Consider the following 14,181-nt stretch of genomic DNA (forward strand, 5'->3'; position numbering starts at 1 on the left):
TCAGAATAGACGGTACTGACTTTGAGGGACCAAGGGCCTGACTCAGTATGAGGCAGCGTCATGAGTTTTCATATGGGTCATAAGCAGGTGGATTTACAAGATGTTCTGGCAGGGTTGCAGATATTCAGGAAGGGAGCTGCATTAGCTTCTCAGCTTTGCATTATGCAAGCCTGATACAGTGTTCGTTTTAAAAAAGCAAGTAATATAAAACGTGTATTCTGCCACAACATGTTTTACTTAGGTTATGCAGATTTTTTCATCAGATTTTAAAGCAAGCTAGGTTTTTGCTTTATATAAGGCAAAAATATTAGTAGATCCATTTATTGCCACTTCTGGTTAGCAATCATGTGTAAGTTAAGCCTGCATAACTCTTCATATGATTGGGATGATGACATACAGTAGCTTTGCTTTGGGTACAATGTAAACATCACCATGAGGTTTTTTTAATGTAGAAATAGATGTGACGAGGACACTACTGGTGTATGAAAATAGAAGTGCATATAGCTAAAAAGGGAATCTTGAGTATTAAAACTTCATAAGCGTTTAGAAAGTAAGAGGGAGCTACGATATTTAACAAAGCAAAGTCTTAACTAACACGCATGAATAAAATGGAGAAAAATTAATTCATCCAGGCATGAATATGTAACTTCTTCCTTTTGTAGTGGCAGTTTTGTCATCATTGCTGATGCTTTCTGAGCCTTTAAATGTCAAAATATGCTAATACAAAATAATAATCATCTCTGCCTTTGTAGGTGGTATATAAAATATCTCTTTGCATGCTTAAAATTCATCTTTCTGACCTAGAGCTAAGTACCTCTCAAATTCTTTCTGTTTCATATTATTCAAATAGCTATACTTTGTTACCGCGATTTTGAGCATGTTTGTGTAGTTTCATTTAATGCCTTCAGGCTATCAACTTCCATGAAAATTTAATCCTAAATATTATCCAGAATGTGTGTCTAGTAGCATCAACTGTACGTGTTCTGTATTATCATTATGTCTAAAGCATACTTACAGATCTAACAAATGGACTGGAGTCTCTGCATTCCCATTCGGTAGCTACCCAAACCGGCGAGATCTCTGCTGTGACTGAACAGCCAACTATCGTGTTATCAGCTGATAGGTCTGCATTGTTCCCTGTTGCTCACAGCACACTGGCATGATTAAAGTAGGGTTGCCAACCTCTAGGCAGAGCTGGAGATCTCCCAGAACGATACCAGATCTCCAGACCACATAAATTGCTTGCTTGCTTACTTATTTAAAATATTTATTCCGCTTCTCCTGGAGAAAATGGCTGTTTTGGAAGGTGGACTGCATGGCATTATACCCTACCGAGGTCCTTCCCCTTCCTAAACCCCACTCTTCCAGGCTCCACCTATCTCCAGGTATTTCCAAACCCAGAGTTGGCTATCCTAGATTAAAGCTTTAATACGAACACTCAGTTGTGCCATAATTTCATCCTGCATGTTCTTTGTCGACCTTTTAGAACATTAAAAACAAGTAGTTAGTGATAATTGCTTCACATTGGAAAAACAATTATTTCCTTTATGATAACTTCCACCGACTAATCACACTGCTTATTGTTAGACCTTGTGTGTAATTAAAACTTCACAGTTGTTTTTCTTCCAAATAGAAAAATGCTATGGATGCAATCAAGTCACTCTTCTCCTTGTGACTTCATGGTTTTGTAGCTTTCCTGTTAGTGCAGCTCCACACACGAAGGAATTGTGGGGGGGGCAGTGGGTTGGGAATGGTAGAGTAGGGAATAGTAGCAGGAGACCCCTAGGTGGAATAGCACACATAAGAATCTGCTATCTTGTACATAGGAATGGAGACTAGTGGGTCCAGTATGACTTTGAATCACTCAAAAAACCCCGCTTGTATTGGTATACGGTTGTGGACTGAAGCTGTACCTTTTTAATCCCCGAAATAGATATCTAAACAATATATGTTCCTTTTATTTATTTATTTTTAATTTTATTTTGTTAAAAAGGGGGGTACAGAGATAAAGAAAGGGAAGAAGGAAAAAAGAAAAATTTGACAATACAAATAATAAAAACATCAAAAAGTCTATTACTGTATCATACATACTTTGCATATATGTTCCTTTTAGTCCTCAAAAAAATGACCTGTCTACTGACTTATGACAAAAACTGACTCCTGCACTGTTTTTCCTAAAGGTTTTCTAGTATTTCAGTGGCGCTTTCAGAATGGCAAGTTCTCTCACATTAGGAGGTTTTGAGTGTTCACAAATTGTTGGAGTTATATTTTGTCAACTCAGTTTTTGAACACCTCAAATGATCGCTAGGAAAGCTACCAGATATAACAAAACACTACATATTACACCATGCTTCCCAGTTTTGTGCACAAATATAGCACAACTAAATTGCACTTTTTTGTGAAAAGTCTACAAAGCAAATCTTGATTTATTCTCTAATGTCGGGGGAATTGAACAAATGGGCATCTACCAGGACAGAAGCAAGTTCAACTAATCCCATGATAAGAGAGCCGTCTCTTGCCACTGTTTCTTCTGCCAAACTTGGAGGGTCTAATCTCTCTCCTTCATCTTGCCGGAGGTAATTTTTTGTTTTGTTAAATTTAAGCTTTTGTGCATTGATTTGCCTCAATTCTTTACTTTTCTTCTACTTTCTTTGATGGAAAGATAGGTCATAACAATTCATTCATGCAGACAATTCAGAAACACAAGCAAGTAGCAGCAATAGTGCTTATTATGGAGTCCATTCCATTTTGCACTCAGCATGCTTGTTTGGTAGAAACCAAAGCAAACAGTTCTACGACATGATTTTCCTCTCCTGGAGGAGCTGGGTTGGGTGATAGAGGCACTTGCCAACTCTGTATTCTGTACACATAAAATTATATGTGTGAATTAATTATAGTAACCAGGAATGCAGAGACACCCATTTAGAAGTGGAAATCCATTATCCAAAATTATTTTAGAAATATTGGCATCTTGTTCCTATGAAAGTTTTTCATTTTACTGCTACCCCTGCATAATGGCAAAAACCCCATGAAAAAAATCAGCTCCACTGAAGCCCATGTACATTAATACAGATGTGACATGTCATCCTTTATAGCTACCAATTACTGGGAAGTGATGGATTTAACAGTGCAATCCTAAACTGATCTGTGCTGTCCTAAGACCACTAACTTCACTGGACTTGGACAGACACTTAGGATTGCACTGAAGATACTGCATCCTGCCTTTATCCCAAGTACACAGTTGACTTGAGAGATGTTTAGGACAAACTAGAACCCTTTCAACCAATATCTTGCTTCACATATTGGAACCTTAGTTACTAATATCCAGCAATGTCAATGGAAATTGTTTTCTACTTAAAAGGGATTTGCTATCATACCTGAGTATTTGGGTGTGGAAAAAACTTAAAGTATATATACACCTGTTACCCCTAGTACTTTTTGTACCAGCAAAGTCTGTTACTGGTTCATTTGTTGCAGAAGCTGTTTATTCTACCGAATAGTACAGCAGTTTTGGATTAGTAGATTCATAGTTCGTGCTGTACGGGTCATACTGAAGGTTCATCTTGAATCTTGAGTCCAAGTGAGAAAGGTGGACTATAAATGTAAATAAAAATCTGGTCCAGAACGCCAAATGTCCAGGGATACTACAGAGTACAGACAGAGATACTGCCTTTCTGTGTTGCCTGTGATAGTTAACGGTTTAAATGAAAGCATAATGAAAGATAATGAAAGTACTTGAAGGGCTGTCATATAGAAGATGGTGCTGAGTTGTTTTCTGTTGCCCCAGAAGGCTGGACCAGAACCAACGGGTTGAAATTAAATCAAAAGAGTTTCTGTCCAGACATTAGGAAGAATTTTCTAACAGAGCAGTTCCTCAGGTGGTGAGCTGTCCTTCCCTGGAGGTTTTTAAGCAGAGGTTAGATGGCCATCTGTCATCAATGCTGATTCTATGACCTTAGGGCAGATCATGAGAGGGAGGGCATCTTGGCCATCTTCTGGGCATGGAGTAGGGGTCACTGGGGGAGTGGGGGGAGGAGGTAGTTGTGAATTTCCTGCATTGTGCAGTGGGTTGGACTAGATGACCCTGGTGGTCCCTTCCAACACTATGATTCTATGATTAAGGATGTACAGTGTTAATCTCAACATGGTCCAAAGATGTGAATATTGAGATGGGCCTTAAAAGTATTGTTCACCTTGCAACTTTTATGTTGTCAATTCACTATACAAATGTTCTTATTCTTTAGAAACATTTTCTTCAGCAATCCACTGGAAGCGTTGCCCAAATGTGCACCTCATCCGCCTGCTTCTGTTCGTATTTTAAATATCGATACTCAAATAGCCACTGTGTCTAAAACGGCAGCTACTTACAATAGGTAGCTTTTTTCATTCCACATAAGTCACAGTTTCTTTATAACATATGTTACAATGTAATAATTTATTATGAATAGTCGTAAAGCTCTAAAATACCTCATAAATTTGACTGGAGGAAGTTGAGAACGGTAGGCCTTTTCCTTGATTCTTCTGTCCAGTGGGGGTTACCGCACTTTGTATTCCCAGCGATGTATTAAGAGTTTGAAAATGTTATAAAAAACATCGCTTTAAAAGGGTTTTTGGATACCACGGCTTATAAATGGTTGGAAGACGTCTTCACAACTAAAGGGACCAAACAAAGTGCGAACAGTATTTTTTATAATGTTTTCAAACTCTTAATACATTACTGGGAATACAAGTGCGGTAACGCCCAGTGTCTCTGACCCTTCGTACTTTCTCTTATCTCATATAGCCTCTCTTCTTTTGAGTGCAATTCATGATAGTGGGTCTCTGGCATTACTGGACTTGAAATGCCGTTTTGGGTCTAGAACAAGAGTGGATCAGGAATATTTCACCTTCCCCGAAGCTCAGTGTGACTGAGACATGTACGTTTTGTATCATCTCTTCTAAATGGTCTCCGTGGTTCATGAAAAGCCACTGGGTTCCATCAAAAGGAACTTCCATTTTCAGATCACACTTCTGTTGTGATGTCATAAAAATTGTTATTGGGTGAGCTAGAAAGAAGCCCTAAATTATTTTTTTAAGCTGATCCTGAGCCTTTTCTTTTGTTGTCAAGTCACAGCTGATTTACGGCAACCCCCATAGTGTTTTCAAAACAAGAGACGTTCAGAGGTGGTTTGCCATTGCCTGCCTCCACATCACAACCCTGGTATTTCTTCGAGGTCTCCCATCCCAATACTAGCCAGGGTCGACCCTGCTTACCTTCTGAGATCTGACAAGATCAGGCTAGCCTGGACCATCCAGGTCAGGGCCCTGAGCCTTTTAGCTGGAAAAAGTGAGGCCTGTAATGTGTTCCAGTGTGGTATAAACTTTCTTCCTAGGCTGTGTATACCTTTCACTAGACATGAAATACTAGTTTTCCTATGCCAAGTTAGATGTCAATGGCATTCAAGAACCATTTTGAATTGGCCGCAGCTAATTTAAGTTGCAGGGCCACCATTTAAATTCTAGCCTGAGCCTTTTAAAAGTCCAATTCAAGATGTTTCTTTGTCATCGTTCCTGCTTCTACATATGCTCCAGTCTATTCCACAAGATGGCAGCAATACTCAGTGACAGCATTAGATATGTGAGTTCTATAGTTACTGCAAGCAGTGAACGATAGGGAAAGCTCTGTCTGCATTTGTGCTTGCAGATTCAGTATTGAAATGCAAGATATAGAGATCCAGTAAAAATTCTAGCTCATACGTACAGACATAGGATTGGATCCAGATTAAAAATTTCCAGTGCCAGAATGGAACTTTCTTTCTTCGCCCCTCTCACCAGAGCCCACTAATCTTCATGAAATGTTGGTCCTGGGAGACCGGAAGGGATCTGCAGCAGGGAGTGGGGAGTTAGCAGAAATTTGCCAGTTTAGTTGGGATCCAGTCCCTAGTCCTCAATGACACTGCTTCGTACATGACAACGAATGCTATTGACATCTAATTTGATATTGGAAAACTGGTATTTCAAGTCCAGTGAAAGGTGTACACAGTCTAAGAAAAATGCTTATACCACACTGGAATGCATTATAGGCCTCGCTTTCCACTCCTTTGCTCTGCAAAAAGAATTTGGATGCATCAGGTGACCCAGTCTCAGAATAGTTCATACTATTCCGCTCTGACCATCAGCCAAGTTTAAAGATGGTTGCAGGCAGTGAATGCGGAGGTGTCATTTTGTGTGTGCGGAATCACAAGCTGAAAAAGTAATGAATGGCTAAATTCATACTTCCTTACCTGAAAGGGGAATCAGGACAGATACAGTCATAAGCTTTTGCTATCTATGCCATAAGTACTTTGAGCAACTATTAGCAACAATTTATTAGGTAATAATTTTTTTAAAATTGAGTTAGCATTATTTGTCTGTGTGTAATGTCCAACGATTCTTGTTGCATTAAGGTCAAGCAGGATAAAAACTGGTTCTGCAGAATTCTGTGCGCCAGCTACTGCTGGGCTGGTGGCAAACGTATCTGAACAATATAGAAGCCTAACTAAGACCAGCACTGTAGCAACTCAGACCTCTGAGCCACGTGTACACCCCATGGAAACAGCAGAATCTACTTTAGCAACCCAAACTGTGGAATCTGGGTCCATGCCCCCACATTCTGCCAGGTACACAAACCGATTCAACCTTGAGCAACCCATATATACCTTTATGCTTTACCGTGTGAGAAGGAAGATCAGCTATAAGTCTGTCCATCGTTACGTTGAGAGCCAGCATGGTGTAATGGTTAAGAGTGATGGTTTGGAGCAGTGGACTCTAATCTGGAGAACTGGGTTTGATTCCCCACTCCTCCACTTGAGCGGCGGACGCTAATCTGGTGAACCAGGTTGGTTTCCTCATTCCTACACAGGAAGCCTGCTGGGTGACCTTGAGCTAGTCACAGTTCTCTCCAAACTCAGCCCCACTTACTTCACAGGGTGTCTGTTGTAAGGAGGGGAAGGGAAGGTGATTGTAAGCCAGTTTGATTCTCCCTTAAGTGGTAGAGAAAGTCGGCATATAAAAACCAACTCTTCTTCTAAGTTCTAAAAATGTAAGATGGCCTTTTCAGAATGTCTGTTTCCTCTGATGAAATCAGACATTTAAATAGGGATGCCTTTTACAGTGGCAATGAGTTTTCAGCCAAATATATTGGTGATAAGAGAGCTTTTTGAAGTTTAACCAGTAATAGTGATCCTGCCACACTTGTTCTGCTATTTTTCCCTGGGATAGCCAGTAATTCTAAACATATATTTAACCTAACAACTTACTGTTACTTACTAATATTCCTCAAAATAACTTTTTGCTACTTTTTTTTATAAAGGGCAGCTACTTAAAAAAAAAATCTGATGTGTTATTAATTAAACTTGAGGCTGTCTGTCACGATAATATTCCAAGAGGTAGTCTTTCATACTAAACAGAAATGGTCATGACACCAAGCAGTATTTGTGTTACATTTTAAACATGCTTCTTACAGAACAGTACTATGCTGCTTCAAACTTTAAAACTTTGTTTTCTAACTTATTTAAGAAGACGGAAAGGAAATTTGTAATTATTATTCTGGTCCTGTGTGGATAACCAAAATCTCTTCAGATGTAGTAATATATTTTTTATGGGGGAACAGATGGGGAAACCCGTACATTCAATCTCGGAAAAGACTGCCAGCCTTCAGACCTGTCTGCCCGTTTCATACTAGATTTGTTAAAGCCATTAATAATTATTGTTCATCCACATATATTAAATACAGATGCACTCTCTCATCTGAGTATCATGCTATTTGACAGCCTAAGTTCAAAAGGAGCTCCATTTTGATGTGTGATGCACGATTAGGATTTGAAGGGCAATTCTGAGCCAGCTCTGTGGTTACGATGTTAACCACATTGACTTGGAAGCAACACCTGTGGAATAAATGGGACTGATTTCTGAATAAGCATGCCTGTCATGGTGTAAAGTTGAACATAGTGTGGGAAAAATATAAGTACTACATCCCCCCGCTTCCAATTGAGAATAGATACCCATGTTTTGAAGACATCTATGCAGGGACTAGTGCTTTAATTGTGTGCCCAGTTTTTTAATGATGTTTGAAATTCCTTGTATAAAGAATGCTTCTTTTCTAATTCTCTCTGTTCTCTCATTTTCTCGGCTTTTCTCTTTTTGCCTGAATTAAAGTTCCTATGCTAGGGAAATGTCATGGGAAAATCCATTGGAAAGTGTTCCAACATTTGTACTCTTCCCGTCTACTTCACCTCCAAAGGTAGCATCATCCCAAGACAGAAGTAATGCTGCTGCTGCTGTTTATGCTGCTGTTGCAATACGGTCCAGGTAGACCTATGAATCTCATAAAGAAAAACCTCAATTGCGAATACATGGAATTTAGAATAATTAGCTTTAACTGATGCAGTTCATGGAAGTGTGTTTTTGTAACAGTTAAAGTTCAAGTATGCTGTCAGTACAGTAACTCCTGAAACATCTAGATTCAAGTCCAGTAGCACCCTAGAGACCAACAAGATTTTCAGGTTATGAGCTTTTGAGAGACTCTCAGAAGCTCATACTCTGAAAATCTTGTTGTTCTCTAGTGTGCTACTAGACTTGAATCTAGCTGTTCTACTATGGACCAAGACGGCTATTCTTTGAAACTATCCTGAAACGTAATTTGTTAGGTCACGAGAAAAAAAATCTCATTGAGAGTCCTAAGATTGACCAAGAGGGAAATTTTGTCTACTAAGACATTTTCAGAAACACATATAAAGGATAAGCTGCAACAAGACAGGAAATAGGGTCGAATTAACAAACATATGACACACAGACTGGATTTTGTCTTGGTTTCAGAACCATAGTATGTTGCTGTACATCATTGTGTAACTTCTAAGAATGTGATTTTACTTACAAATTCTCTCTAAATATTCACTAGACTCTCGGACCACAGTACCTATCGTTCGCTCTTGGACGCCCTTCTTATAACGCCTATCATTAAACCACCACCTCTGCAAAGTATAAGACAATCGAGGAAATCAACAAGTGCTTTGAACATGCATAAGAGGTAGTAAGAGTATGATAGAGCACCAAGCACAAAAATTTATGGCTCCCCCCACCCCGCTTTCACTCACTCTTCCCTGTTTGTACATTCTAACTCGTTTGGTTGTACGGCCTGCCTTGCATTGAATAACTCCTGCACTGTCGAATTCCATTCACTCAGTAGATGCAGTTTTCTGGCCGTTACATACAAAAAAGACTTATCAACTGACATGCTGCTTTTTGTTCTGAATCCTGTGCCCGCTGAATGGAAAGGGGGAAGAATCGTGCTGCTTGAAGGAGAAGTGGTTTCAGCTTCTCACCACTACAAACCAAAATAACCAAGGGAGAGATACACACTCCCCAGTTGCTAAAGGAGAGTGAGCCATTTCTGAATAAACCACTTTGTTTTTTGTAAAGCAAGAGAACGTTGCTGTGTGAGAGGAATCGATTTTTTGCAATAGCTATAGTGGCGTTTAGTTTTTAAAAGTGGTATGGAGAGCCAGCGTGGTGTAGTGTTTAAGAGCTGTGGACTCTAATCTGTAGAGCCGGGTTTGATTCTCTGCTCTTCCATGTGCAGGGTAGCTTTGGGCTAGTCATAGTTCTCTCAGAACCTTTTTCAGCCCCACCTACCTCATAAGGTGTCTGTTGTGGGGAGGGGAAGGGAAGGTGATGAAAGCGGTAGAGAAAAGCAGGGTATAAAAACCAACTCTTCTTCTGTTGTTGTAATGAGTGAGTGGTATAAGCTTTTGTGTGTGTAGTCTCTGAGGAAGGACCTTTTTTTAAAAAAAGTCAAATGTTCTGGCACAGGTAGGTTGATTAGAGAGATGCTCGTCTGTCATGGCACCAAAACAGCTTCCCATTACTCTCAAGCAACCATGTACCATTCAGTCCTAATCCTAATGGGTATACTAAATGGGGGAAACTCTACAGTTTGCAAATGATAAAATTTTGTGCCTTGAGGAATGAGGAAAAGATAGTATCCTTGCAACAGAAGTACTACTTAGAGGAAAGACGTCTGCATGTCTGGAAATAAAAACCTACTGTGCAAAATGAATCAATCTACTGTTTCAAAAATTTACAGCCGGGAGAGCCTTTAATTGTAAACCAGAGTGTACTTTGTTTATGGAGGGATAGTTAATGCCTTAGAGAAACCACTCCTTTGTAACTTATTGATCTTATAAAATCAAGATAATCCTAATTCAAAGTGTCTGTCAGGCCCCAGTCATTGTAATGATGGGTCCCAAAGTTCCAAAGGTATCCAAAAATCTAGTGTCCCCAAAAAGGTTTAGGTAGTTTTCTCACGTCTCATCCCCCCCCACTGGAAATATTGATCCAACGGCCTATTCCTGAGCTGAAAGGGTGAACATAGGAGGTGAGGAAGGGCTGGCCTCCAGGCCCCCTGCGCCAGCGCCAGTTATGCCACCCAGAGTGGCACAGATGCTGATGTTGGGTGCTCATGCCATCCTCCCGGCACTGCCATGGCAGCACGGCCCAGGGACGTTGGCACAGCCTCGCACCGGCATCCTGGCAGTACACTTCCATTCGCCTTTCTCCTGGGGGGTGCTCCCAGTCCAATTCAAGAAAGGAGCCACCTTTAATCAGCCTCCTTTGGGCCGGGTACACCCCCTTTGCCCTTACCTTGAGATACACCACCTTTTTAGGTGGCATATCCCCATAGAGCCCAATGGAGTGGTTCCATGGGGCTCAAAGGTAAGGGCAGGATTTTGGCTTCACTGTGGGGGGCTGAATCCTTCTTTGGAGGCAGCGCAGCAGCACTGCCTCCAACCACCAGCACAGCCCCTTCCCTTGGGAATGGGCTGCAAGACTATTGAGAGTGTGGCTAATATTTGAAGGTGGCAATTTCATCAGAGGCATATTGTTAAAATGACTCAAGTCCACCCACTGCTGGTGTCATTGTCATGTGGTATGCAAATTGTTTTAATTAAAATAGGCAGACAAGTAGTGGTTCTCCAGCTCACAATGTATTTCTGATTTGGCATATCACACTGAACCAGTTTCCTACCGTTGTCTATAGAGATGTGTGACCTTTTGGTTAACTCCAAGGTGGGAAAGTATGACCAGAACGGAATCAATAGCTTCGAATGAGGCACTGGCAGCAGCTTCATCAATGAGGAAACCACATGTTTTAAAGGCGTGTTGTTAGAACAGAGAGCTTCTATTTGTCGAATATTCACTCATTCAACACTGTGAAACTCAGTTACTTGTGGAAAATGGGGCAGCAAATAAAAATGATTTTTTACACACGCATGCCAGCTACTCCATAAAGTGCTTGGTGGGACGTTTTGTTCTGCGTCGTACTTCCTGACCACAACTATGGTAACATTATACCCAACTTTCCTTGGATGCTTTATTTAACCTACAAACCAGACGTCTGTGTGCGGATGGTTTTGATGCAACTGGCTCATTTATTGTGTCTAGCAAGGTAGTTTCCTCTAGCCAGTCACACATGGGCAGTTCTGCTATTAATGGGTCTCAGGAGCAGACATAATTCAGCATACACAAATGGGAAGGTAGGTTTTGTTTTATCATAAGTTAACTAAGAAAAAGAACATCTGCAGTAAAGTCTCGCCCTAGAACTAGATGACAATGCCACCACCCACCACCCCTCTTGCGTGAAATCGTCATCTTGCCCCTCCACCCCGCGTCTCAGTTGTACTGCCAATTTCGTAAAATATTTAAAAGTGCTGCCATATGTCTTTCACAATAGTGAGGTGCGTAAAAGGTTGGGAAGGAAACAGTTTCAAAAAATTGTAGGCATATGAGAAAGTATTATGGGAGTACACAAGAATAGGATTTCATATTTTATCAACAGGCAGCTTAAAAGCAAATTCCAGGTTGAATACACACGAAACTGATACTGAATCAGACCATTGGTCCATCAAAGTCAGTATTGTCTTCTCAGACTGGCAGCAGCTCTCCATGGTCTCAGGCTGAGGTCTTTCATTTCACTTACTACCTGGTCCTTTTAACTGGAGATACCAGGGGATTGGACCTGGGACCTTATGCATGGCCAGCAGATGCTCTACCACTGAGCCACAGCCTTTCTTGTGTAAATGATGGGTCTCATGACTGCACCAGTGTAAATTCAGGGGTTAGGGTACACACTAGCATGCTTCTGACATCCAACCACTGCGATAAACTCTCTTAGTCTGTGATGCAGTCTTTAAACTGAGCTGGCCTATTCAGAGTCAAAAAAGCAATTTTGACAGGTTTTGTCCTCTTCTGCTTTTTGAATTTTGTCAGATGTACACCAAGAAGACTGGAAGAATATTTTTTTAAAAAATAAGCTAGGGCTGAAATGGGTTTTGCACACCATAGTTACAAGGGAACCTAGTTAATATCGCTTAGCATTGGCACATGTAACTGTAAGCCATGGCTGCCATCGGTAAAGGAAGCTAGGTTCAGATTTGCTTTAGTGAGAAAAGGATTGCTCATTTCTAGGGGTGTGTCCTAATATGCAAAGCGTGCCTTATAGGGAGCCTGTATGAGGTCAGCATGCTGCGTTCTGGTTGTAAAGGGCCTATTGACTAGAGTTTCTCACTTGCCTGTTACAGCGATGTGCTGTGCTCCCCCAGATACTTGGTCAAAGAAGCTCACCTAGGAGAGTGCTGCTGTTGGCTGCCCATATCCAGGTGACGTGAGGAAGGGTAAACGTAGCTTGTGACTTGTGTTAGGTGAGCAGACAAGCGGCTGGCTTTAGGCTTGTGACATTGCTTGCTCACTCTATTACCACATAAGCCCTATATTTTAAGGTACCTGCTTCATAAGAAACGACAAGAAAAAGGTTTCTGGTTTTTAGCAGATTTGGTGGGGGAGGCTGGCGAGGCAGAGAGAGAGAGAAATAAGCGGTGATGCTTCTGAAATCGATTGGAATTGGATTCTTGCCTCATTGTGAATGCCTGTTTAATAGAATCAGATGCACAAAAAAACTTGAGTAATGGTGCCCTACTTATCTCTTCTCCTTTGTGATTCTGGCAGTTCCTCCTTTCTCTTTTTATAAGCCACTGGAACTTGGTTTCCTCTAGCAACATAAACATTTATCATTGTGATCAACACTGGAAAGATTTGAGCTTTTGTTTTTTTAAAGGACAGGATCGTGGCTGGAAAGTAAGAATTTCTCTCGTGAAATTCTCTTGTCTGTTTCTTTTGCGTCCCTGGCACCAGGCATTCTTTATGTTGCCATCGTGCGTGCAATGTCCAAATATTTCTCTTATGTCTGCAAGCACTGTGAAATGACAGATCTTATTTTTAAGTGGGCTGATCCTCTCTCTGTTTAATTTTGAAGTTTGTGGAATGCAAGTGTTCGCATTATTACTATGTTTGTAGCACGCAGTCACTTTAAAAATATTTTAAAGATACTATATCTTAAAATGGCACAAATGATGGAGACATAAATGCTGTGCATGAAGCGTCCTTTAACTACCTTACAATCCGCAGCTTTCAGAAAGGGTATTCTGAACGGAATTGGATCCTACCAGGTTTTGGCCGGCAAAATGAAGGAAAGGTTTCTTTCTCTCTTCCCCTTCAGATTCTGTAGTGGCTTTTCCTGTCAGAGATGTGGGGTGGAAATTTTTCCATTGACAATGGATGCCATTGTCAATAACACATTAGGCAACCCTGGCAGCTCCAAAGTTGGATTTAATGTTTTTCAGATGAAAACCATTAGGTAGAAAACCTACATCGCTGCTTCCTTCTGGTGCTGAGTACTTGATGTTCCTTCTTTTGGCTTGGGTCTTCAAGTTATCAGTACTCTCAGTCAAGCTTCAGGCTGCAGACTTTCTCCCTACTGCAAAAGTTCAATTTTAAGCTTTTTGAAGAGTAGGTTTTGAAATTGGGGGTGGGTGGTGGGTGGGAAGGGGAGGACAGTTGGCCAAATAAAGCACGAAGCAATGTGATTAGTTTATTTCTTTTGCTAAAATATTTAAGCCCACTTTAAAAAGCCTTTACTTGAAATAGTTTACAGTTGGACAGAAAACATCATAACAAGGAAGTCTGAGGGCAATGCAACAAATAAAATTAAATGTTGACACAGAAGTAGCTGACGGGTATCAGTAAGTAATTTAACTACTGCTATAGGATAGGCCGTCTAAACCTAAAGGAAGATAAATGTCGTTCAGCAGTATCTGGGTATACACACAC

At 40.7% G+C, this 14,181-nt stretch overlaps 1 protein-coding gene across 2 annotated transcripts in view; it reads left to right on the forward strand.

Annotated features, from left to right (window-relative positions):
• The window catches only part of PDLIM5 (PDZ and LIM domain 5), a 141,906-nt gene that overhangs the window by 88,637 nt on the left and 39,088 nt on the right, over positions 1–14,181 (forward strand). The window contains exons 8-13 of one of the 2 annotated variants that reach the window (XM_056855509.1): positions 1,007–1,123; positions 2,472–2,576; positions 4,245–4,373; positions 6,426–6,638; positions 8,188–8,328; positions 8,918–9,049. The exons of the other annotated variant lie outside the window; for it this stretch is intronic. Coding sequence (XP_056711487.1) covers positions 1,007–1,123; positions 2,472–2,576; positions 4,245–4,373; positions 6,426–6,638; positions 8,188–8,328; positions 8,918–9,049 — 837 coding nt within the window. The remainder of the gene's footprint in view (positions 1–1,006; positions 1,124–2,471; positions 2,577–4,244; positions 4,374–6,425; positions 6,639–8,187; positions 8,329–8,917; positions 9,050–14,181) is intronic. 2 annotated transcript variants of the gene reach the window in all.

This window comes from Euleptes europaea, chromosome 9, assembly GCF_029931775.1.
Source record: "Euleptes europaea isolate rEulEur1 chromosome 9, rEulEur1.hap1, whole genome shotgun sequence".
Taxonomy (NCBI): Eukaryota; Metazoa; Chordata; class Lepidosauria; order Squamata; family Sphaerodactylidae; genus Euleptes; species Euleptes europaea.